Source organism: Schistosoma mansoni, chromosome 2 (assembly GCF_000237925.1).
Source record: "Schistosoma mansoni strain Puerto Rico chromosome 2, complete genome".
Classification (NCBI taxonomy): Eukaryota; Metazoa; Platyhelminthes; class Trematoda; order Strigeidida; family Schistosomatidae; genus Schistosoma; species Schistosoma mansoni.
Genome location: NC_031496.1, coordinates 12,485,566 through 12,513,416, shown reverse-complemented (window position 1 = coordinate 12,513,416; position 27,851 = coordinate 12,485,566). Strand labels below are relative to the sequence as shown.

The following is a 27,851-nucleotide window of genomic DNA, read 5'->3' as shown; positions in this document are numbered from 1 at the left end:
TGTATGGATTGTTAAGGGTTCTGGTGTCATCAACACTTTATTGCATCCTGCTAGTTGAAATGCCTGACAGCAATGTTGCTAACGGAGTCGTTTTGTCTGATAAACCAGACAAGTTTATTGACAAAATTGGTCAGTTAGTTTGCATCCATCTAGCTTGTTTTAGATCCTGAGGATCCAGATTATCAGAAAAGTTTAATGCGCCCTGCTTGTATAAAAGAAGATGTAAACTTGATGATTCAACGACAGCGCGTGTCCGGCATACTGAAGTCGGATGCATTTCGACGAGAACTGGAAGAGGTTATTCGTTCCCAATGTCAATCTGGTGACTATCCTGGTATGAACACTAGTCTTCTGTCCCTGCAACACATATCGGATTTATTCACCTCTGCCCCTTCTGGAAAACCTCTTGGTGGGGGTGGGTTTTCGAGAGGCAGGTCAACGTTTTTTTCTTGCCTATACTTAATTCTTATAATTTGGTATTCCAACAATTCAATGCATTCTCTGAGTTGATCAAAATAATTTCGCACATTGTTAGCCGTTATTCTCGAGAAGCCATATGTGATATTCTCCCTTCAAGTGTAGCAATTCTTGTTCGGTTAATCTGTCCATATAATATAGGTTTTCTAAAGAAACCTTCCAAATATCACTTCGCGAACTTTGTTTTATAGTCAATATATCCATTATCAAACTGTTTTTCCTTATGCCAGCAGTGACTGTGAAATAAAAGTTTAAAATAACCAAAACCTAACTTTATGTGACTGTTGAATATCGTATCTTTAAAGTCAACAAAGGCTTTTTTATTTATTAGAGCAAATTGCTGGTTATAATCTTTTTGAGTCCTTATGAGCGAGAATTAGTCAGATTTGAGGCATCTTAATACACTCAGCGCGATTTGCCAAAATATTTTCAGGAGGATTGCCTTTCCACGGAAAATTTCAGTTCCCTAGTGTGTCTTTGATCATTTCAGGTTTGCAGATCAGTTAGTATGTCTAGAGGTTACTTCCAATCGCATAAGTGTTTTAGTAATTACGTTTGACCTCATTAATCTTTGATGTTTTGGTACTAGAATTCTATCTTCGCTGCTGTTTTCGCTCTCGAATTCTTATGATGTTTAAAAGCCGATACATAAATCTTCATCGGTAAGTGTTTTCAATGCTGGCAACAGGCCTTGTGAGGGATTTCGCTTGAAAAATGAATGAAAAGAGTGACATCTGTGGGTTAAATACACTTGTAATACTATCGTAACTGTATAAACAAAGCACTTCGACAATTACGAAAACATATTTCGTAAATGCTTCTAGATGCAACTGTCTTGTATCTTTTTGTGTCGAATACTACGTTATGTTTCTACCTTATTCTTCACAGGTTTTGGTGGTTTTCAACCTTTTTTTCAATACTGTTAGATTTTACGACTCAAAAATCTTCGCGATTTTTTGAGTTTTGAAACCTGAACATCAAAAAGCATTCACGTATTGAAACACCTCAATCCCTGGTTTCAAACTGTTTCAGATACTCCTACGTACTGCATAAAATTTGGGATCGAAAAGATTCAAGTTAAGATGTTTCGGCGTAAAATTGCTGCAAACATTGTCTAAATTTCCTGCTAGATTCCTGGTCACCAGACTTTCACTTTCTTAGTTGACTAACTCCCCTCTGATTTAGACCTGATGTCGGTAGGATTAAACTATATTGCCGAGCCAATCAGAAGCTTTCGCGGGTTTTCAGGGTCACGGCGCTGAGTTCGGCACCTGATGCTTACGTACGGTCGGTTTACAGCGGATTTTAGGGAAGACGTGATAATTTAGCGTCTACAATAGAAGTGATCATAAGATTTTGGCGCGAAATTCAATTATCCATTTGGATAAATAGAGTTTTGGCATTATAGCTGATGTCAGTTCGTGATGAAAACCCTAAGTATAATTCCTAGCCTTAATCATGAACTGTAAATCATAATTTGAATTCTTCACACAGGTTTATAACCCTTATTTGGTCCTAGTTATTATGTTGACACTCTCAGAGTCACTCTAGCGTCGCTCAAAGGTTGTCCATAACTTATAGTCTCACCCATAACCCTAAACCCTACACCTAAACCTTAACTCTAACCCTAACCCGTAAACCATACCAATATACTAACATTATTGAAGCTATGTGGTCGGGGCTAAAAGAATTTTTGGGACCTTATCATGGTTTCAGAGGTCGACTACTATGGAGCCATATGGATGTGTTCCTGTACCGTATGCACTATGATTTTAGAACTTCTGAACCTATATCTGACCTTGAGAAGTTTTTGACCCATGTAAAAGAAGTGTTTCCACTTTAATTCTTTGGTTTTGTATAATCTATTTTTACTGTATACTAACTGTCTTCTGATTGGCTAATATTTCTCAAGGTCATTTAAAATTCGTTCAAAGGTCGGCAGTATAGTTTAATGTTACCCTGATGTCCCTTATTCTGCGATATGATAATATGTATTTTATTTTAAAGACAATCCTAAATCCACATACTGTAATTCTAAACGATGAGTTTGCCTTAAGCATAACCACTTCTAAGATTATTAGTTTGGATATATAACCGTAGACCCTGAAGAAAATTTATTGAGGATATTTTTCGTTCATACATTAGTGCTTGGTAATGGCTTTCGTCTTCTTGGTCTTCTAACTTTAAGGTTTCATCGGAAAGTACGTAGCTTATTATAATAAGATGTTTGTCAGTGCAAGTTAATGGCCAGATAGTTTCATATGCTAAGTTCCGAACCACATTTAATGGGTACATGCATTAAAGATCTGCTATTGTATTTGAAACGAGATTCAAACCTGTTACCTCGCTGAAATTTTCATGCTCACATCAGTCCTAAATTACACTAATCACATTTCATCTATTCTATACTAACGTGTGACGGTGACTACATCAAGGCAGCCTGCACAGGATGCACATATGCCAACCAAGACTGATCAATCAAACATCAACAGTGGAATGGTCCAATCCATTTTAATTATGTTTAACATGTTTAGTTTCTTACTATAATCATTTACAATCCTCCACTTTTCATCTTAGTAGTTTCTTTTCTCTATGCTGATGTGAGGCACTGCAAATTGTATAAACGAATAAGAGTCCAATTTACATTCGCTCCAGATTTATGTCCAACGTAATGATATAGAGACCTTAGTCTACTTCATTTGACCAAGTAATTCATCTTCTGCTAAAGTCAAAGGATTCCATTATCGCTTAGTTACGTCGTATGTGCTTACATCTCGCTTCCATGGATATATTTAGTCTATAAATTATCGTATTATTTTTCGTGTAATTTAAATTTATGCAGGTCATCGTAATGGTGTTATTCCGATAAATGACTTGCGTGGTGGTGACGCGACTGTTTATTCTCGACGTGAACGTTCTCTCCGTTGCAAACTGGCCTCGGTATATCGCTTAATAGATCTTTTCGGATGGAATTCGAGTATATACAATCATGTGACTGTAAGTAACTTTTATTCTATCAGCTTCCAAACTTGGTAAGTGGCCAATCAGAAACTGTCTAAAAGTAATCATTAGCATTATTAAGCACCTACTTCTGTTCACTTTTTCTTGAACCAAACGTTACTTCGAAGCAAAGAATAGAAATTCTAGGCACATTTACGTCTACCATATGTTCACATATTCTAAACCTGTTCTTATCATAAATCATCGTAACTTAATCTCTTTCAATAGTTTTGTCAAAGTTGCTCGAATCGAATAACATTCGAAAAAGACACTTTTATTATCTATTTGCTTTATTTACTTTAGTAGGTTAGTGCTTTATTAAGATGAAATATAATAGTAATGTTCGTAGATCAAGAGACTTGGGGATCGATTTTAGTTAACTTGAAATGTAGGTGTTTCGTGTAGACTACTGAAGAAAATAAAGCACAGTAGTGTTTCTTTAAAACAGATGCTTTATATTATTTCAATTCCAAGTCATGCTTAGTAGCAGCAAACTGCACGACCTTTAAAACCTCCGGAGCTGTTTTGCCACTCCACCGCAAACTTATTAGTCACCAACTTCTTCGTGCCAGTGGTAATATATAATGTTAGGTATGTAGACCTCTGTGACTTCATACGTCAAGGTTTTTTTAAGCCACCAAGTTCAGTGTTCTTAAACGGTGTCTCAATAATAACCTTCGTTCTCAAAAATACATTCTCATCAGTATTATTCACTTAATATTACCACCAAATGCAGTAGCAATATAGTCGAACTTAAAGAGCCTTAGAATACCTTCAGTTCGAAGTGGCTAGGTGTTGTGTCTTGTTCAAGGTTGTCGCCAATTTGTTATGACTTTACAAGATAAACCAAGGACGTATCCTAATTCGTCATTGGTTTTTATGTCCGGCTTTTATTCACGTGAATTATCCACCAATGGAAATACGACTTTCCCGACCTTAACACTGACAATCAACGACGTTCGATTAGTATGAGTAATCTAGCGTCCTTATTGGTCCTTTATCCGCCTAGCCCTTCCACTTGAGTCCAGAACACCAATTACAGCTTCTGCTATGCGAATCTATGCGAATCATTTATTTCAAGCATACTCTGTTTATATACCAGACAGACAGACCGCAGCACACCATAAAATACAAAATAATATTTGTACAAAATCAAGCCAAATGTGGCTGTGAACGTGGGAGACAATAATCAATAAACTGAGTATAGTTTAGGAACAGTAAACCGTATAATAATCATCCATAGGTCAAAATGAAACTTATAATAAGAGGAATATAGATATACATAATCTAGTTACCGAATAATTAAACAATAAGAATATACATAGAATAATAGTCCAATATTAGGTCCTGGGAGTTACCCGTACTTATGTCTTCGCTAGGATATAACACTAGGTTTGAAAGCGCAAAGTTGGACTGGATACAATAGGTGTTGTACTTCCGACTTTTTCTAGTCAGACTATTGCAAGAGCCGTGCTAAAGCTAAAACAGGTATATAAAGGGCGTTTGCTTTGGTACATGAAGACTAATCTTATCTATCACACCATTTCTAGTACTTTTAACAAGCTAGTTACTATCACCAACGGACTACTTTTAATCTTTTCATAAAGTGGTGTTATTGATTTTTCAGTGTCAGCGAAGTCTAGTTTGCAAAAGTTGAGGCTTAAATAGTGATGATACTACTATTTTTTTTAATATTCCCAACAAAAAGTCTCTGAATTACAAACTTATGCTTATGCATAGTTTTATTTGTTGAATTCCTGAGTCCTACCATAGTTGTGAATTATATTTTGCTGGGTCTTTTGGGAAACATTTTTTATTGTTTCTCTTTTATTTATTTTAGGTGTGTGTTAGTCGCAATCATGAGCACTATTTGGTTAATCCTTTCGGACTGCTTTATCATGAGATTACTGCTTCGTCTCTCATCAAGGTCGATTCCAAAGGTGAGCTACGGTAGTATGATTGTGAACGTTGCTTAATCCGAATTTTCTGGACGTTTCTATTCGGACTATACCCTAGGAACTTTCTACTTTGGTCACTGAATCCTAATGAGTTTCCCATTCAATAAATGTTGCTAGACGGTTTCTAATGATTTCTCATTAGATTGGTAAAATTAAAAACAGTTATGGTCTTATTGATTTTTCTTTTGTTACCGTAAATGGTGTGACTAAACACTAAACTAAACGCTCGTTATTATTTAACAAAAACTCAGCAAAATAAACTACCTATAAATCTTGCGCCAATCTCACCTTACTTTTCAGTGGCCGAAGGATTGACCGCCATCAACGGATCGATGTTAGTAAACTGGCTGCAACTTCTGTTGCAAGTAAGTATCGAGCGGAGCTAGCTTCTAGGCTAGCTACCATCCCACCGAAAAGTATAGATGAGCATTGGTTGCATCTTCACGACGCCATGAAAATGGCGAGTAAAGCCGCTTGCGGCTTCGCGAAACGTCCCGCTTACAAGCACTGGGTTTCTTCTGGCTCCTTACAACTGATGGAAGCCCGTCGGTCTACTCCGGGTGACCGTGAGTATGACCGCAAACGAAGGCTGTTACGTAATGAAATTGGGCAAAGCTTGCGTAAGGACCGAGAAGCCTGGTGGTCGGAGCGTGCTAATGAGATGGAAGCAGCAGCTGCATCTGGTAACTGCCGGAAGCTCTTCCAACTCATCCGAGCCACTGACAGCAAGAAGTCTGGTGTGAGTGAAACAATCTACGAGGATGATGGGATGCCAATCACCAACATCTCTCGACGTCTTGGACGATGGGCGGAATTTTTCGAAGGGCAGTTCAACTGGCCTGCTGCTCCGGCAACATCAACCAGTTTGTCCTGCCCCCCCCATGGCCGGTGACGACCGATCCACCAAACGAGGCGGAAGTCCGCAAGGAACTCCAACTCTTGAAACGTTACAAATCACCGGGCCCAGATGACTTACCTCCGGCTCTTTTTAAAGATGGTGGTGACTTTCTGACTAAGGAATTGACTGTGTTGTTAGCAAAGGTTTGGGTTTGAGATTTTACTTTCAGTTTCCGGTAACCCAGACTTTGTCGATATGATTGAGAGTAAGTCGTTTAAGAGACTGGTGATTTGGATGGATGCGATCAAAATGGAAAGTTTATTGGTAACCCAGGAGCACATGGAATATATGGGTTACTAAACGATACAAAGATTGTTATGTAATGAAATTGTGCAACGCTTGTGTCAGGACTAAGAAATTTGCTGGTCTGAGCGTGCTAACGAGCTGGAAACAACAGCTTCTTCCAGTAACTGCTGGGAGCTCTTTCAACTCATCCAAATCACTGGAATCAAAAAGTCTAGTGTGTGAAATAATCTGTGAAGCTGACGGTATGCCAGTTAATAACATCTACCGACGTCTTGGATGGTGGGCAGAATTTTTTGAGGAGCAGTTCAACTGATCTGCCCCGGCGACCTATCAGACTGTCCTGCCCTCCATTGCCTGTGGCGACTGATCCACTTAACGAGGCTAAAGTCCTCAAGGAACTCCAACCCTTGAAGCGGTACAAATCACCAGACCCAGATGACTCACCTCTGGTCCCTTTTAAATATGGTGGTGACTTTCTGGTTAAGCGACGGACTGAGTTGTTTACAAAAGTTTGCAGAGTGTTCAAACATCGTGGAGTGAGTCCATAGTTGTTCCTATCTTTAAAAAGGGTTCACTTCGTTTCTGCAACAACTATGGGGGGTTAAGTCTACTTCCGATCGTGTCCAAACTATGGGCTTCCGTCATACTTCGTAAATTGTTCAAAACCCGAGAAGAAATGACTCGCGAGGAACAGGCTGGTTTCCGTTCTGGTCGAGGATGTATTGATCATATATTCACCCTCCGCCAAATGTTAGAACACTGCCATACTAATTGCAGGCCAACAACCGTTGCGTTTCTCAACATTAGGGCCACTGTCAATTTGTTGAACAGGACTGTTCTCTGAGATTGTTTATTGAAAGGTGTGCCTGAGTTTATCAATAGCTTGAGTACACCATAATACAAATACTTCAGGCACAGTGCAAACATACAACCATCTTCTTTATTTCATCAATCAGTGGGGTTACGCAGGGTTTTCCAGTCTCATTATTCCTTTTCAAGACTTTTATCGGTAACGTTTGGTAAACAGTTAGGATGGGAATAGGTAATGGTAGTATGGGTCTAATACCTGAGGAAAGACTTCGACTGCGAGCATGCAGACGATATTGTCTTGCTGTGTGATGATACCCAAGTCATACAATCCGCATTTAATCAATTAGCAATTTGTGTCTGTAGGAACGATATTTGTTCTTCATCTTCCAAGTCCAAATTACTTTTACAAGGTTGGTAGGACCGTAAACCTGCATCTACTCATGATAGTAAGCAGATAATGTAGTCGAGAAAATCGTGTATCTGGGTAGCAGCGTAAATGCTGGTGGTGGTATGAGTGATGAGATTAATTCATATATGGTGAAAGTTAGACTAGCTTATGCTAACTTGGGCCATCTTTGGTGCCTTCATTATATTAATGTGACTGTAAAAGGTCGGATCTACAACGCGTTGGTGAGAGTTTTGCTCTATGCTCGTGAAATTCGGCCTCTCCAAGTTGAGGATGTTAGGCGACTCTCTGTGTTCGATCATTGATGTCTCCAAAGGGTAGCTGACATTCAGTGGCAACACCATGTTAGTAATCCAGAGGTTCGGCAACGTATGTTCGGGAACCATTTCGAAATACCGACTTTGGTGGCTTAAGTATGCATCACGAATGTCGTCCCAGAGAATTTCACATCTTGCATTGTTTGCCTACGCTGGGACCAATTGGAAAAAGCGGAGAGGTGGTCAGTGTATAACATGGTTTCGTAGTTTGAAAGCTGTACAGGACTGGCTTCTATCTGTCATTTACAATCCTCTGGCTGGGATCCGAGAGACAGTGCAACCTTGTGGCTTCAGACAATATTTTTATTTTATTTTATTTAAACACATAAATATTGGTACAAGGAAGCACCAGATAAATATGCGCCTCACAAATCTCATTCGATTTGTGTGAGGGCTGTGATACTGCCCAGGTGCCCAGACTGAAGCAGGTGCTTTTCTTAGGGGGCCACACCCGGAGCCTTTGACCTAAAGGTCTAATCCACAAGGCAGTGGAGCATCGTAAGGAGATGCAGTCCCATGGTAGCCGGTGACCAACAGTTGGTTCATACGCCATTCGTCCCTTCAGGATACTGGAGCCCATGTGCACCATTGGTTTGGAATCAGGGTTTTCCAACTCCCCTAGGTGGATCCTCCACACCCACCAACCCGGTTAAAGCGTCGGACATTCGCTTTTCGTCCTCTCACTTTTGCGAACAACACCCCCGCCACGAGAAGGCAGTGAGTAGGACTTCCCTGTCAGAGGCTATATATTCGCGTGGCCATATGAGAGCATTTCGAGAGGGAGAGCAGACTCTCCCCACTCTCGGCCGTACCAGGGGGGGGGGGGCAGACAATAACAGACATATCTTAGGATAGAAGCCAATAGCAATCGTTCTGTAATTTTCTTTTACCCTCTTTGTAAGAATGGACGTAACTTCTTTAACTTAAAGAATTCCTTCTGGTTGTATTTTTCCTAACTGAACTGCTTCGCTTATTATTATTATTATTATTATTATTATTATTATTAATTATTATTAATTCACTCTCATGCATTGATTTCTGTTCATTGTTGTTTGCCTTCTCTATCTCTTCACAACCCCATTATTATTTTGTGGTGCTTATGCTTTTGGTGCCTCCTTGTATCAATGTTTATGTATTTAAATAATATAAACGATACAAAAAGATTTCCTGCACTGTTTTTTCACGCTTTCAGTAAATTATTAATCATTTTGACTTATATGTAACCATACATAATTATCTTTTTATTTTACAGGCCAGATACTTGATCCAGGATCTACCATTTTAGGTGTAAATCAAGTAACCTGGGCCTTACATTCGGCTGTTCATTCTGCTCGAGCTGATATCCGATGCATTATACACTTGGATACCCCTTCCACTGTTGCAGTAAGGACTGCATTTTAAAGTTCATTTGTTAGTACATTAAATGACAAACAAATTTTATTGTTCTATCAATCTAGTCTTTGGCTTGTTTTGAGACGTTTTGCTATTTGCTGAAGATCTTCGGATAGTGTTTAAATTTAATATCTAGTTTTGATGTTTCCTGTTTAACGTAATTAATTTTAGAAAGACTAAAGGATTTTGTAACCTTTAGCTACTGTGGTTTTAATACGATGCCTTAAGATTAGACCTAATATCCAGGTCATAATTGGTCGGAGAATGAGTGACCTACAAGCCAATTTCCTCCAAGAGCCTATGACATTTTGTTGTGTTTAGTTTATGTTCATATTTTGTATCTAAGCTTGTTATGTATTAGATGAAAAACCATTCATCGGGCCAGTAGTCTTGTCTTTAATTTCTTATCACTCGGGGGCCTGAGTCAACTACACAGTCCGGTGAGTAGCCATCACTTAGTCCTATCATTGCGATCATCTGTTGATTAGCATTCTATTCATCGGTTCTAATAATCAGAATTTCTCACAATGCAGAAAACTGACTCTATAACAGGTGCATACACTACATTTTGTTCGTTGGTAAATATTTGGTATTTCAACCACGTTCAATTTAAGGGAAATAACAAAACTTCCAAAATTGATAGCTTCTCCAATCCTCTTAGGTGTTTATACATAGAAATATAAAATAAGCTTTTATTGTCACTAGCGGCAACAGTAGACAAGTCGGTTTCTGCATTTTTACTTTGATTCTGAAGTATATTATTTAAACTACTTAATTCATTACTCTCAAGAGATTGAGAATACCCTCAAAATATTCGTGTTTCTATTCAGTTTATTACTGAGCACATTGTAAACTTAAATATATTTGTCTATCATCAAAAACAGAAATAAACTGTATTCAGAAAAAGTTAAGAATCATGTTTCAAAACTAATCCATAGCTGTTTTCTCAATGCTAAATGAATTAAGTAAACCATATTTTTACTATACAACCTCATCATATTAAATGTTATGAATCCTTGTACTTTCTCCAGATATCTTGTATGAAATCGGGTTTGTTGCCTCTTTGTAATGAAGCAATGATTTTGGGCGAAGTGGCTTATTATACTCCTAGCGGTGGATTAAGCTGTAGAACCAACGCTGACGCTAACGGAGATTTTGGTGATATCAAAGATTGGGCAGCTGAATGTGCAACAGTCAGTGAAGCTTTAGGTCCAACTGCTCGTATATTGTTTCTACGAAGTCTTGGATTACTTGCCTTAGGTGAAACGATCGAGGAGGCATGGCATTATGCAACTAATGCAATAGTTGCATGTGATACTCAGGCAAGCATTTTTTTATGGATTCTATTTGTGTGCAGGTGCGCTTCTAGTCAATATGTTATGATAGACTTCATCAAATACACTTATCTATTGTAGTTCCAAAAACCGTTTTGTTTCTATGAAAGTGGAGTAGTGGTTATTATTTCTTATTCGTGTTGGAATTCTAAAAACTTGAATCCCAATAGAAATCAATCAATTAAAACCACTTCATACTTTACTTTTATTACGTCCTCTACTTAATTACGGCATAATATGATATACAACTAACGGCTCTCGGACTTGTAGAACCATACAGTCGCGAATCAGAAGATGGAAGAAGCAGGAAGAGTAATTATTGGGTAAAAATTGAAAATGTACAAAAGACTTGGGTATTTATAGCTGTTGGTATTGGTCATAACATCATCATAACTCAGCCAATTCGCAAGTAGGTAAGTTGTGCTATCGTCCAATCGTAGCATGCCACGTTGATATTCTAGAAGGCTCTACCAGATTTTGATTGAATGGAATTTCTCCGACTCCTTTAGAGTCTCTGGAGGCTTCATCGTGCTCTTCAAAGCTGTCCCAAAAATTTTAACTCAAAGTATTTTTCTGATAAATTTCAAGGGAATTTAAGTTTAAACATTTAAATGAGGTGAATCTGTGTGGGCATTTTCACGTTTAAGGTTGACTTGTTTTGAACCCTTCATTCTAACAGTAAAGTCACGGAATTGTTGAATACAAAATATTCACATGTTAGTTACTCCGAATAAAATCTTCAGTTTACCAATATTCAACAAAATGTTTGGTTCAGGCATTGTGTAACTTTATGGGCTAGCTCACAAACTTGTATATAGTTACTGAATTGTATGTATTGTCAGTAACTCATTTCTCTTTACACAAGAGTTAGTATTCTTGGTTTCATTAATGTACACTCTATCTTCCTAGCATTTATTTATTTCCGAAAGCAAGCATCCCAATCAATAACCTATAAACATTCTATCTACTCAGGAAACTGTTCTGGTATAGGCTAGAAAAACATTTTCCATGAATGTATAAATAGCTGTTTATAATCCTATTCTAGTCTTAAGCAAATCTTATTATTTTTAGTTTCAATGGTCCGTCGCTTTTATAACAAATCGTTCACAATAAAATGATGTAGTGACCTATGAAATATCAGTTTGCCATCATCGACGTAAATTCTTGGAGAGATGTGTGTTGGCCCGAGTTGTCACACCATATTAGCACGATCAGATGTATGATTATTTATTTATTTAAACATATAAACATTGGTACAAGGAGGCACCAAACAGATATGCGCCACATAAATCATTCGATTTGTGTGAAGGCTGAGATACTATCCGGGTGCCCAGGCCGAAGCAGGTGGTTTTCTTAGAAGTCCACACCCTGAGCTTTTGACCTAAAGGTCTAATCCACAAGGCCGTGTAGCAACTAGGAGATACAGTCCCATGGTAGCTGGTGTCCGACAATAGGTTCATACGCCATTTGTTTCCTCAGGATCCTGGAGCTTATGTGCACCACTGGTTTGGAATTAGGGTTTTCCAACTTCCCTAGGTGGACCCTCTGCGTCCACTAACCCAGTCAAAGCGCTGGACTTTCGCTTTTCGTCCTCTCAATTTCGTAAACAACGATTTGCCGCAAGACGGCGGTGAGTAGGACTTCCCTGACAGTGTCTGTATACGCGTGGCCTTGTAAGAACATTTCGAGAGAGAGAGAGCTGACTCTCCCCACCTTCGACTGCACCAGGGCATTTGGGAGCTACTCAAACTGAGCTGGATTCAAACATAGGGTCTGCTTAATGGAAATTTTCGCACTTAGTCATTGCATTTGGAAAAGTATAAATGAGATTAACAAGACGAATAGCCGGAAAATAGGAATAATGTAGTAGCAATGTAAAGACTAGTTGTGTTAAGTAATTGCAATAAGATGTGTGATAAAGTTCCATTTATTACGTAACTATGAATTCCATCTCCCACATCTTTCACATGAGTTTTGACTGATAGCTTTTCAGTAAACATAAGAGTTTTGTTGTGACCTTTTCTCTTTAGATTAAGAAGTCAAGGTTGTTAAACGCACTTTTCAAGGTCACTGGCTCGATTACCGGTTAACGTTGAACGACATTTGTGTTAATTCGAGATAACACTTGCAAAATGTAAACTCATAAAACATAAACCCTCGTTTATAACATTGTTTTTATCACCAAATGTGATAATTGGTATTACAATTATCTGTTTTGATTCATTATATTTTGGGCACACTACTCGTTTCATAGTGCTAAGTTCCTTTGTCATTTCACGTCTTATTTCCCGTAAATTCACTAATCAGTGAAAAAAACCTTTGAACTCACAGTAAGTTCGGTGTATACAGTACTGAAACTTTCATAATACATGTTGATCGAAGTGAGATTATAATATCATCAATTTAGTCTGTCATTTATTCATTATTGCTAAAAACAACTAATGTGTACGTTTTAGCTCTTATTGGCCTCAGTCAGTGCTGAAAATCTCATTCTCCCTACAGACAAACTAAAGCAAAAAACTTATGAAACGTGGCGTACGGCTGGATTAGGCGGTCTTAGTGGTCCAGAAGCTGCACTAGCTATGCGACTATCTTCGCCTAATAAATCTGGTACTAGTGAAACAGGACAACATTCAGTAACAAATGGTTTCATCCCAGATGGTTCGAATGTGGAAAGTAATTTGGCCAGACCATGGCGTTTAGGTGAACTTGAATTCGAAGCTATGATGCGTCATTTAGATAACGCCGGTTGCCGTACAGGTCATCTTTATCGGCAGGTAATGGTAATTTTGTTTCATGTAATATCTGTTAATTGGGGATAAGATACGCTCATTGATTCTAAATCTAATGAAAATTTAACGAGTATATGATTGTCAAGCTTTTCCCATTAGTTGTTTATTTTCTATTATTCTTTTAGCGTAATTTTCCTTTATGGTATTTGAATTTGATACGTGTAATTCAAGATGATTAAAAGCTTAGTCAAATTAGGACATACATGATTGTACTGTGACATAGTTTTTTTGATCTATTGATGGGTAGCAAAGTCTCAGTACTGATGAATGAGCAAAACTAGCATTCAGAAAATTTCATTTTTAATGCCTCCCTTATATATAACTATCCGACTTTGGTATCAACAAGTTTTACGTTCAGGTTTGCATTACTTGCTATGTGCCTATAATGTAGTCATTGTTTTTGCTGTCTAATTATCACTCTCTTCTCGTTGGTAGCATGTACTAAAATAAATAGGCGAATCCCATATTAGGGATATAATGCAATATGGATAGGGTCGCTATCGTATATTATTAATTAGTAGTTAGATACAGCCAACAATAGTATTTTAGAACCTATAAAGTAGTACAAATTTATCCTTACCTAATCTCAAGGAATATCTTTTGCCTAATATTTCACATCACTAACTTGGTGTCAAGTTTTAGTAGATTGAAACGCTACTTATTGCTACTAATAACTCAGTTAACTGAATTGTCCTATTCACAGCATCTTGTGGCAGACACTGTAGTATAGTAACTAGGGCTAACGCATATTTGTCTCTACGTTATGACTGATATAGACATTGAAGTTGTCAGACTTACTACTGAATCTGGGTATCCTTAGACAACTTACTACAGCAGTTAGCATCATGTGCAAGTTTAGAAATTAGAGTAGCTTATGTGAGTTTTATTCCAGTACATTTCTAAGTAGCCAAGTTTGATATGTGTTATTTAATCAAAAAGGGACATATTTATCGGTAAAATGTTATATACTCGCCAAAACATCACACAATAGTCCATTAATTTAACTTGGTGTACATCAAAGTAAAACTGCTAAATAATCAACAAGTAAAAGAAATTCGAAGCAAAATGGGAAATGACAAGGTAATAATGTTTTTATCATACTTACCACAAGATAACAAGTGAACGCATCCGCAAATTTGCAATAGATATTCACTTCAGTTCACTTAATGGCTCCAATCATTTATCTGTTGTTTCGCGAACTTTAGTATGTCTGTCATTTTACATTCGATAAATTAGTTGTGAATGACCTCATGGAATACTGTTGTATCTTTACTCGGTTCAGGTCAAGCTTTTCCAGTTTACTCTCGTCCCAGACGATATCATTTACTGTCAACAATAACTAGTATCAGTCGTGTGACTTTGGACCTATTATGTTAGCTACCGCAACTTGAAAGTGTTTTTAGGTTAATTGCTATACACTCCATTGTCATGCTTCAGATACTTGAAAGACGTCGATAATTAAACAAGGAACTATGTATAAAGGCAAATGTAATTCCATTTTGGCAATTAGGTTATTGTATGGACCATAAAATATAAAACTTAACCCGACAGTTTCTGCTATTTCTATTATAACTATGCGATAACCTCTGATCTATTAAATTAAAACTGGCTTATGAATATTTTGTGGACTATTTTTCTACATATTATTTCCAGGAGGCTATGGCAAGCCCACATCGATCACGAAAAAGTAAGGTAGTAAATGGACACGGTGGAGCTGGTTGTCAGGACGACGATATACAAGTTCCACCTTCTGCTTCGTCTGTAACTGCTACAATGGCTTATTATTATGATGATGGAGTTCTTTCAGGTGATGAAACGGAAACACCTAGACCATCGTAAGTTTAGTTATTGTCTCTGATATCTCACTTTTCCAATTCATTTTTTAACATTCATCGACGCAACCTATAGCCTTATCTCATGTTGGCAGATGTTGAGGACACTCGGTATTACAGTAACTACACTAATATCTATCTGTATTACTCAATTCTACCGTTTTCTGTAATCGTTTCTTAGTGCCTTTGGACAGCAGTATATCTTCAACTTTCTATCTGTTAAACTTTCATTTCTCTTCTCACAACTCCTAAATAAGGTAAAAATTCTTTTATTTTTTTCAGCTATTGCGTGATTGAATCTCGTTTCATTTTTAAGTTGATACTCAGTTAGATTATGACTTGCTCTACTGCTTAACGAATGTGTCTGTGCAACTGTGTTTATTTATGCATTGTGATTGAAATAAAACCGCCAAAGCCGAATGATCTGAGTTGTTAGTTTTCGGTTATTACTAATTTATCGACATTAGCAAATGGTTCCTGTGTAATAAATAAAGTACACAAAGTTATCGACATTAAACAGCTGAGATTGCAAAGGCTTATTTTTTCTAAAACGCCAGAATCAAGTCACAGGTTCATGTCCCAATTTATAACCTATACTTGATTGGACAGAAAATAGTATTGTAAAATTCTTACAATAGCTTTTAACGTTGGTTATATAAAGTATATAATAACTTCTCTCACAACAATAAATGTTTAAATTTATTTCAGAACTCTTAGGCGCGAGTTTTCGGATAAACAATGGTTTAACACACCAAACAAATACACTAAAGAAGTAATTGAACCTGCTCCAGGCCATCAACCAGTTCCACATTGGGTTTGTGAACGTGAAGCAGCTGTTCATAATGCTGTTTGTAATGGTGCTCTACCTCCTCCGGCACCATTTCATCCTTTAACTCATGGAGCAGTACCACTTGGTTCAACTGGTGGACCGGCAACTGGGACTTCGTCAGTCATGTCACCCTACAATGTATTTGCTCCTCAAGGTTCTAATCCAAAAGAATATCGAGAGCAACAAAAGAAAGTAAGCTGAACGGACCCTTGAAGTATCTCCATTTCGCGCATAATAGTATCTATCCGAGTTTTGGGGTTTTATTTTTTGGTTATTATGAACCTTTACGTCCAACTAATGAATAGTAAAATGGCTTCAAAATTAATAAATTTTTGGAATATGTCCTGAAAATAATGAATCCGGTGGTAATGAATTGTCTACTGAACTTTGGACATACAATCAGCGGTAACTCAACTGATCATGTTCAGCTACAGTGTGATTAAAACGAACATATTTTTGTTGATTTTCCACTACATTAATTATTGGTTTAATTTTTCGTTTTGTTTAAGTACTCTGGAATCAGAATAAAAGTAGGACTCGTTCAATAAACATAGCTTATAGGCCAAGTGGTAGAATCCTGAGATTAGTACTTTAAAATGATATGCAATAATTCTATTCACAATTAATATTTTATTTCAGCTTTATCCATTATTTCAATACAATATTTCTTTATGTATTGGTGGTAATATTAACTCTCACATTGACCAATGAGTGTAAATCAGCAGTACCAAATGTATTTGTACACAAGTTGAAACAGGAAAACGACAAATACTCCATAAAACGAACATGTTTTTGTCACGAGACCTCAAAATTATGTACACATACAATACTAGATGTATCGAATTATATTTGGTAAAGAAGCTATGACGAAAATATTCATAATCAAGTATGTAACGAAAAATGTCTACACACAAACAAGTATCCGTCTAAACCACATTAATTTTGTCAGCTTTAGTTAATTAACCTCTAGGTAGGTAGGAGCAAGAGTATACTAAATAATAATATGTGCCTGGTGTATCAAAGATTTTGCTTCCCTGTTAGATTAGTTACTTTTAAATATCATTGGTTTTGTATCTAGCACAGATGATAGATCATATACTTTATTAGTGTGTTTTGCTTCAGTCGTTTCAGTTCTAATTGCTTATTACTACTGATCTTATCTTTAACTGTGATTATATGAATTTGTTTAAATTATCCCAAAATATTAATAATATCCTGAATAGATCACCTTTGGGCGTCAAATATACACTGGGACAATAAACCCATATTCTATATGACATACAGTAGCTTTTTTCCATTGATAATTGTAGCACTGGGTATATGTGGTCATAGTAAACATTTGTATATTTCCTTTTGATTAAGGTCAAGGCGAAGTATTACCATGACACAAATACTGCTGGACCTCAATCTCGACTGTTGGATGGTCTCACATGGGATGAAGCTCGACGAGTTCGTGACGAAGGTTTGGTCAAAGTATTAGGTCCAAGAGCTGCTGCTTTAGTGGCAGGTGGTGTTACTAGCGAAATGCCTGTAGCTGCGGCTAGTAAAGCAATTATCCAACGTGATATACGAAATGCAGCAGTGATATATGACGTAAGCAGTTTGTGTGTACTTTTTCTACATTCTGTCACTTAACTGGAATGGAGTGTTAGACAGTTATTACCGTGTCGATGATATATATGTATATATATTACTAGCTTTATGGTAGCTGTCATTTACGTTTGTGCGCTATTAATTAACATATTTTGTTTATTTGTGCTCGTTGGTTTCATTTCTATCAGGTCTGTAAGTTTCATTCTTTATTCATTTATTCTAGAATAGTATCTACGTAGATTCGTGCTTTTGAACTAGCGAAGTCAACCATCTCAGCAACATAAGATCAATAAAAACAAAGAAAAAATAGGGAGTTTTATTGGCGTTTTTCATTTATATAAAGCTTGCTAATGCTTGTAAAAAGTCTATTGCAATTCTTCAGTTTTATTGACATGAACACATGAACACAATAGACAAAAATATTAGTTTAAGTTTTTCACACTTTTCAACCTAGTTCTATGCTATGTTACTTAGTTTAGGTGGCTTGTAGTTATAATTTATAGTTTCCATGAAAATTCTTGTTTAAAACCTCGTATATAAGAGCTTGAATGTTGATTAGGTTTAACCGTAGTCCGTAATTCATTGTGAAGTATATTTCGAACTACATCAATGGTTAAAAATTTAACGATAGCACTTATACAGATCCAGATAAATGGAGTTTGATACAAACCCATGGTCATCTGATTGTTTAAAGTCGTGTTTGTAACCTCTGTTTAACTGTTTGTCCATTTACTTCGTTACATAAGTACGTGTCGATATGTGTACTCGTGAATCATCAGTATTATAAGCTTAATATAGATGTTAAATTTAGAATAGGCGCACACAGTTTAAAATACCCATCACATTCTAACACCGTTGTTGTACTGTGTTCATAGGTTATAGTTAGATGTCATTTCATATCATTGGCAAAGTTTTTTACCGTGATTTCCTTTACATGAGTAGGTATTTTATGATCTTAGGATGCATGCCAGTTAACTAAATTTTACTTCTTAAGTGGTTTATAAAATGCTTTATTTCTTCCTTCTAACTGCTTAGTAATAATTTATATGTCTTTTGTTCTCTCAGGGTCTTTATTCTCATCAAAATCCATTCGAAAAAATTACCGATGAAGAATTAGAGATGTATCGACGTGAAATTGAACTTAAAAATAATCCTGATTTAGTTGCCGAGATGGATCATCTTACCGGACAAAATGCATCTTTCGAAGCTCCAAGTTCTACTGCACATCTTATAGATTCATTAGCTGTCGATAGCGGTGCTACGGATCTGGAAAGTGCCAGCGAACTTGGTCCAAGTAATTATTTTATTGGTTCTCTTTTCAAATTTAAAGGCACGAGTTTTTCTTCCTTGAACATACATAGAAGAGCATAAGTTAATCAATCAAATCCATTCAGATATCTGAAAATAAATTTCGGAAAAACCTTTGCGTTAGAATATTTATCATTTGCTTCTCTAAATTATTCTAACATTTGGTAACATCTGTCTTGAATTTGTTTATTTAACAAACGTCAGTTCTTTTTCAAATTTGTTTGTATAGTCAACCGAATTGATTACTTGTGTAACATGTGAAAATTTTCCAAATTCTTATCAAGATTTATTCTCTTTCGTTTAAATTGGTTTTTAACCAATAAAAAGAATTAGGAATTTTTACAAAATAATATGTGTAATAAGTGGTAGATGTTTTTTTGCTACCTTATTTAATTTATTTTCGACACTGGAAGTGACTAGATAACTCACTCCCGTGCAAAAAACATCTTGTTCACGAATATCTTGGCAAGGAGTAAGTAAAACTATATTGTCAAACAATGTTAGTTCTATCTATGATGAATTAGCTTTACAGTCGAATTCACGGGTCAATCTAAGCTTGACCACTGTTGAAAACTTGAGGATACTGGATGACCGTTTCGTTCTAGTATGGGACTCCTCAACAATGCGCATCCGCGATCCTGCACTCGGGACTTGAACCCAGGATTCAATCACCAGAAGCTTTAACATATGAATAATTACTGCTCGTCGCTATGTCTCACTTACTCTTCCCTAGCGTAAACTATGTAAATGATTGATTTTACATTGTGACTTTTAAATAAAAAGATAGAGTTGATATTTTGATCCTTTATTAATGTTAAACATCAATGGTTTGGTGAATCCTTTTTTGGTTTATTGTTACACCATCATCGTATAACCCCTTTCTATGAATATAAATTTGCAAGATGTCATCCTTCACCCAACAGCAGTTTAAATTATTTCAAGTTAAATATTTAAATCAATGTAAAATTATTACCTAATTTACTTGATATGTATACAAGAATGATTTTAAGTTTTGTGGTGTATTATAAGTGCATGCCTATAGCAAAGTTTCTAATACCACTCATTAATTAGTTTATCTTTTTCATTTATAACAGCAAATTCTCATATATATGACTTAAAATTTGCATGAAAATTGACTTGTTCAATAGTAGTTGGTTCACATATGATTAAGTTTTTTAAGGAATCAGTTTGATTAGCTGGCATGTTTTTCCGTTATTGATCTGTATAATAATAATAACATTATAGCAACCGTTTACTATTGGCAATAATTGTTCAGTATGTGTAATACTGATCTGATGGTATACTTTTTGTTTTCTTTTTTGTTTCTCCCTAACTTTGTTTACCTGCTTGCCTGCATGTCACACACCTCTCCCAACCCCTCTAATTCTTGATTGTTCGTTCTTCGTTCAACCGGAAATATAAATTTATTCCTTTGCTGATAATAATATATTCTACTGATCGGTGTACATTTTATCCTTGGTGAAATGGTTCCAGCTATTCATTCATTATCTGAATTATCACCGTCTGTACATAATGCAAGAGTTGGAGAAATTCGTCATTCGGAGACGTACCCGATCGACAGTCCGGTTACTGGTTGGTTAAAAAATCGATATAATAATTTGTTGTTTTTTCAATTTAGTGCTTTGCCGCTTTCGTATATGTTACTAATACCACTGTTATTGTTATTGTAAATATTGTTGGTTATTGAAATCCCTTTACTTAATTTTCACACTGGATATCACCTATCTGCATTTTTGTTACAGGTCGCTTAGCACCACCACCTACGACAGGGACACTGACATCACAACCGAGTGGAACTGAAGATATGAGTGAAAATGATGTAAGCTAATTATTTTCACCCCCACCTGCCGCTATGTGTTGTTTGGGTGGTTAGATTTTGTACAGTTGAATGACTTTAATTTGTGTGTTAATAATTTTCCGTTCTACTATTATTACTTTTTTTAGACTTAAGATGTTAATATTTATGTCATTCCATATGTATCCCGTTTAGATAAGTAATAATGATATCACGTTCTACGATAAGTCGTTGAAAATATAGTCGTGCTACTTCATGTAACTTGAAGTTTTTGATTAGATGACATAAAATTTGAAAATAGGAGAATAGCTGTCATTTTTATTGCAAACAGATCTGTAAACAGTTTGAATGAGCTCAAAACCGTGTGTTAAATAGATTAATTGTCAAATCACCATTCCAATACACGAAATACAAATAAATTCAACATTTATCTGAAGAATTTCATATCCTCCAAATCGTTTAGTTTGTAGAAATGAATCCCCAATTTTATATTAATGTCTTGATATTAATTTTAACAAGGTTGTTAACTCTTAACATCCAGTAAATAATATACCCTACATTAGACCAACGAACAGAATTAAGGTGCGCAATCAAATACTGTGTAACACTTTGTTTATACTTTATAGTCTATGTGGTACAACAACAGTGTTTTTTATTTATTTATTTAAACACATAAACATTGGCACAAGGAGGCACTAAGTAGGTATGGGATACTACTCGGGGGCCGACCGTTGCTGCTACCTTGACGTGGTGGTCGGGCTTGCCTATCGTGATGAAGCAATCGAGCTATGCTGGCTGGAACAATCGTTCCTCGAGGTCCTACCATGCCAGACAGGTCGGTTGAAGAGCGGTAAGACTAAAAGCAGCAATCCCAAGGTCCGAAGGCGAAGTCGTACTGCCGACTGCACAGGGGTGTGACGGCAGTAAGGTGTTTCCTTCAGACAACCAGCATGACAGCGATGCTGCCTTCCCACAAGGAGGGGTGGGGTTAGAAAAGGTCGACCCTAAAAATGCACACCTCGCCTTATCCCACGGATTTCCGTCTCCGGCGGTAAGGTCCTTTGAAGAACGGAGCTAACACTTCAAAAATCCCCCACAAAAAGGCCGTGCGTGACCGGCCTCAAGCAGTTGTCCCTTGGGCACTGCGGTCACGCTCCCAGGTCGTTCAGACCAACACTAATCCAACTTCCTTTTCAGGTCCCTCAAAAAATACCCTTCCACGGTGTGGGCAGTCGGGAAGTGATAAATGCCCTCATACCTGTAACAGCACACGAGACCAAGTTGGTCACTTTCAAATCCTTCCTACACCTAACAACTCTCTTATCTCCACGACTAACCCTTCCCACGTCCTTTTATCACCTCGCACCGCTAGGGCAAACGATTCGTGTACACGGAACGTTATTCCTGGTCTCCTGAAACCTCGCTCTAAACTACATGTAGGAACTTTTAATGTCCGAACATTGTGCCAAATAGGACAACAGGCTTCCTTAGCTAGGACTCTAGAATCTTACACCATCGATGTATGCTGCGTCTCCGAAACGCGCATACAAGATCCGAGTAGCGTCATTCATTTGACTTCACCGAATCAAAATAAAGAACCATCTCGATACACGCTTCGTGTATCTGGAAGCCCTGATGCTGCTTCCCGTGGCCTCGCTGGAGTAGGTATAGCATTAAGTCCTAGGGCAGAACTAGCTCTTTTAGACTGGATCCCAGTAGACAGTCGTCTATGCGCTGTCCGACTAAACGGATCAGTAAGGACTCGGAAAGATAGGGAAACTCGTCGTTGTCTCTTCGTCATCTCTGCCTACTCTCCCACTGACTGTAGCTCGAACGATATAAAAGATGAGTTTTACAGGAAACTTTCTGACCTCCGAAAAGCTAGGCGTTCTGATGTAGTAATAGTGGCTGGTGACTTTAATGCTCAAGTAGGTAAACTAAGTGAAAGGGAAAGACACCTGGGTGGATCTTATGGTGTCATGGCGGAAAGAACAGATAATGGCGACCGTCTGTTGCAGCTGTGCTCAGATAACCGCCTATTTCTTGCAAATACTAACTTTAAGCATAAGGAAAACGTCTTTTGACATGGCGACCCCCGAATTCGTCCCGACGTTGGACCCAATTAGATCACATCGCTATCAGCCACCGATTGAGGGGCTCGATAGAAGACTGTCGCTCATTCTGGGGCACATGTTTAGATTCAGATCATGCTCTAGTGCGGGCACGTATCTGTCTGCGTCTTACTGGACGTAGGAAAGACACTGCAGGGAAGCCTCTAAGGGTTCTACTTAATGATAAGCAAGCTAAGAATATATTTCAGGAACAACTGGAAAAACAGTTAGACAGACATGTAAGTTGTGTCCACCCCGAAGCAGCGTGGTATGACATCCGAAAAGCTGTGGAAATAGCTGTGATATCCGCTAGTAAGGTAAGCAATAAGGTCGGGGAGAAACAATGGATCTCGGCAGCATCTACCGCACTGATAGATGCTCGAAAACTCATCCCTCCTGGCTCTGAACATAACGAAGAGCGGAGTAAGCTTAAGCGAAGGCTAATAAGAAGCCTACGCAATGATCGTGAACAGTGGTGGGTAGCGAAAGCAAGAGAGATGGAAAAAGCAGCGGCAATAGGTAACAGCAGACAGCTGTTCAGACTTATTAAAGAAACCGGCATTAGGAACCCAACTATTAGCGAAACTATCTCAGATAAAGATGGGCATATCATTCATTCTCAATCCAGGAGATTGGATCGATGGGCAGAACACTTTAGGGATCAGTTCAACTGGCCTTCAGCCACCCTTCGGTTACCCACGATCCCCAGTCGTCCTGAATGGCAAATTGAGGTAAGTCCTCCAACTCTCTACGAGGTTGAAAAAGCTATAGGAAATCTAAAGCGAGGGAGAGCTGCAGGCCCTGACAAGTGTACCCCTGAGATTTCTAAGGATGGTGGTCCAGTACTAGCAACGAGATTGACTGAGGTCTTAGGTAGAATCTGGGAACTAGACGTAATTCCATCTGACTGGTCCCAATCACTGATTGTGCCAGTCCATAGGAAAGGACAAAAGTCCTCCTGTGACAATCACAGAGGAATCAGTTTGACTAATATAGTGTCTAAAATATTAGCTTCAATAATACTTGGACGCCTAAACAAAGCTCGTGAAGAGCAGACTAGAGAAAACCAGGCTGGTTTCCGACCTGGACGTGGTGAGTAGGACTTCCCTGGTAGAGGCTATATATTCGCGTGGCCATATGAGAGCATTTCGAGAGGGGGAGCAGACTCTCCCCACTCTCGGCTGTACCAGGGCATTTGGAGGCTGACTTAGAATACGCCGACGACATAGTTTTATTTGGTGAAGACGCTGACAAAATGCAGAGTCTTCTGACCACTATAAGCAGCAATGCAGGCATGTTCGGGATGCGATTCTCTCCCTCGAAGTGCAAAATGTTACTCCAGGATTGGGTTGCATCGACACCTGAACTAATGATAGGGAGTGAAGTAGTTGAGAGTGTTGACAGCTTCACTTATCTTGGAAGTCTCATCAGCCCTTGTGGTCTAGTGTGTGACGAAATCTCAGCACGGATACAGAAGGCTCGTCTAGCTTTCGCCAACTTGCGCCATTTATGGCGTAGGCGAGATATCCGTCTAGCAACCAAAAGAACGAGTTTACTGTGCTGCAGTTTGTTCCGTCCTACTTTATGGTAGTAAAACATGGCCGATAAGAGTAGAAGATATTCGTAGGCTACTAGTATTCGATCATAGGTGTCTTCGACGCATTGCTCGTATATCCTGGGACCACCGGGTAAGTAATGCAGATGTTAGGAAACGGGTACTAGGTAAGGATGGCAAATCGATTGATGAAGTACTGAAACTTTATCAGTTGAGATGGCTGGGACATGTGTTACGTATGCCCAACCACCGACTGCCCCGACGTGCAATGCTTTATGGTGTAGGAGCAGGTTGGAAGAAAGCTAGGGGCGGCCGGACCAAAACGTGGCATAAATCCATGAAGTCACTGACAAGTGGACTGGGCCATGTTGGTAGGTGTAGACTACCTGGTTGGGACTCGCGAGATGATAGCAACCGATGGTTAGAGACCTTGAATGACATGGCTCAAAATCGTTTGCAATGGCGAAGGTGCATCCACTTTTTGTGTTCTACCAAATTCTAATCTGAATTCTTCATGTCTGTATCCTTTTTCTCTTTCCAAATTTATTTCATTGTATTATACTCCTTCAATAACATCTTCAAACCCTAATCTTTCACATAATAGTTATACTCTTACTACTTCTACCTCTATGGGATTTGAATCGACAACTTCATCTCTGTGCTAATGTGGTATGGCGACTTGAACTGATGTACGTACGTACGAAGTTCTACGTTGTAACTGATTGACTGACTGCTCGGGGGCCCCAACCAAAGCAGGTGGTTTTCTTAGAAGTCCACACCCTGAGCCTTTGACCTAAAGGTATAACCCACAAGGCCGTGTAGCAACTAGGAGATACAGTCCCATTGTAACTGGTGACCAACAATAGGTTCATACGCCATTTGTTTCCTTAGGATCCTGGAGCCTTCGTTCACCACTGGTTTGGAATCAGGATTTTCCAACTTCCCTAGGTGGACCCTCTGCGTCCACTAACCCAGTCAAAGCGCTGGACTTTCGCTTTTCGTCCTCTCAATTTCGTAAACAACGATTTGCCGCAAGACGGCGGTGAGTAGGACTTCCCTGACAGTGTCTGTATACGCGTGGCCTTGTAAGAACATTTCGAGAGAGAGAGAGCTGACTCTCCCCACCCTCGGCCGTACCAAGTTATTTCGGGGCACAACACATTGTTAGAATGCAGTAACGTTAGTTTTCTTTCGAATATTTTTGTAGAATTATAACTTTCTAGTTTTGGATGTATAGTTAATACATGCTTCAAATTCTCTGATCATTGTATGCATCATAAAGAGAGGCGACGAATGTCTTAACCTAAGAAACTAAATACCAATCATATTAAGCAACTGCAAGCTGTCTCAATAATATTCAGACCCCGCTCCATCACGTCTTTATTGATAACCAATTTCTACAAGGTAATTCCTGAATTCTAATGAGAAGTTGTGACTTTGAGTTCGAACGTGTCGGGTATGAGGCAATTACTCACCAATATCGCAAATTGATCGACGTGGTCTTGTGTCCGACCCTCGATGGGGTCGTGAACGTGCACTAATGAGGAGTCCCATACTAGGATGAAACAACGGTATAGTGTTTCCCGGCTTTCAATGATTGTCTAACTTATATCGATTCGTATGTTCAATAATCTCCGAAAACTTAATTTCTTAATCGTATTCACTCTTTATGCATTCGTCCCTTTTAATGCTGTGACTTTTTGACTGATTTGTTATAATTTTTTTTACCAGTAAGTTATATTTTATATTATTACCTTTTATTTTTACAGGGTAAACATAAAAAGAAAAAACGACGTTTCAAACTCCCTTCATTTTCTTTAAAACCTAAAGACAAATCAAAGAGTAAATAATAAGCTGTCTCGTTTGAGTATGAATAACTACCAGCTCATTTGCATTACGGTCCACAGTTTCGCACCATATCGTCGTCAACCCTAGAAGATATAGATAAATATAATTAGTAATTTCGCTTACATTCTGCACACACATCTGAGAAATCATTCCTCTATTATTAAATGTTTCTAAAAACTTAACAGAACATCTTTAAAGTGTGATGCAAGTGTGGCTGTGCCTTAAACTTCCGAATGATTATGCAAATCTTTCAACCTTAAAGGGATGATGACTAGGGGAATATTTTGATTTTAAAAGATGTGTGTAATAACTATTGTTGACTTGTAATTACAAGCACGCAATAGTTGGATTTATTTAGTTTATTATGATTATCTTTCTTTTTCCGATTGCGTTTCTCCTTTTTTTCCTTCACATCTTCCCTACATCACATGGAAGTTTCACAAGGTAGTAGAATAGACGATGAAAAGCAATGCTTTTGTATTGGATCTTCTTCTGAATTTGTTTGTTCGTTGATACTATTATTATTTCAGCTAATTAATATGCTTCGCTTTCCCTTGAGAAAATTACACAATGTTTTGTTTAGGATATTTGATTTTGGAAGTAATGTATTACTGGAAGATCACTTCCCTTTCCTCCTGCTGTTCTGATTTATTCCCACTTTTTGCTTACTAAAATTCAAATAATTTTTAAAATTACATGTAAAGTATTATTCTCTTAATTTTTGATTATATTTAATGTTGTCACCATACACTTCCTGTTTCTCATATTTTCTTAATTCCTGCACTGTACTACTCCGTTCATATTTTCATATACATATATCTGTTAGTGAGTCGGTAATTACAGTTACTTGTTTTTTCAGTTCATATGAATCAAACGAAAATCTTAAATGTTTTTGTAGCTTTTGTGTTTCGGTGTTTACATTTGGGGACTCAACTGTTTATGTTCCTAAAAATTGACTTATATGCTTCCTACTAGCCATCAATGTCTGTTGCCTTACGTTATTCAATATTGTTTTCTTTCCGCGTCATTTTGTTTTACCTGTATAGTTGTTAATTATTGTCAAGTTCACATGTTTTTACCCTTGCTACTTAGTTCGTTACACATAATTTTATGCTTCTTAAGTAAATGTTCCATTTAATAAATCATATTACATAAATAAGCTTTTGAATAATCATCCCTTTCTTATCTGCGCTTATGCTTAACCTGAAATCCTGATTTTCACTTCTTTATTTTTCGTTTTAATTTTACGCCAAATTATTTTGCAGTTCTTTAACCCTTTAAACCTGAGACCATGAAATTGTCCCACTAATATACATATATTTGATGAGT

The 27,851-nt window shown here is 37.7% G+C and overlaps 1 protein-coding gene across 2 annotated transcripts; it reads left to right on the top strand.

Annotated features, from left to right (window-relative positions):
* On the top strand, positions 1-27,851 carry Smp_014670.1 (adducin related protein; the record flags this gene model as incomplete). Of its 2 annotated transcripts, XM_018795719.1 has the most annotated exons (14): positions 60-129; positions 164-430; positions 3,320-3,474; positions 5,318-5,417; positions 9,365-9,495; positions 10,536-10,826; positions 13,295-13,615; positions 15,284-15,465; positions 16,171-16,483; positions 17,654-17,884; positions 18,950-19,178; positions 20,687-20,785; positions 20,956-21,032; positions 26,444-27,851. In XM_018795719.1, 14 exons carry the CDS (start codon positions 60-62, stop codon positions 26,522-26,524), a joined length of 2,547 nt encoding a protein of 848 aa, XP_018650003.1. In that variant the 3' UTR covers positions 26,525-27,851. The 2 variants fall into 2 exon arrangements, with proteins under 2 accessions (XP_018650004.1, XP_018650003.1); XM_018795720.1 differs by lacking the exons at positions 20,687-20,785; positions 20,956-21,032; positions 26,444-27,851 and having other exon boundaries at positions 1-129; positions 18,950-19,868.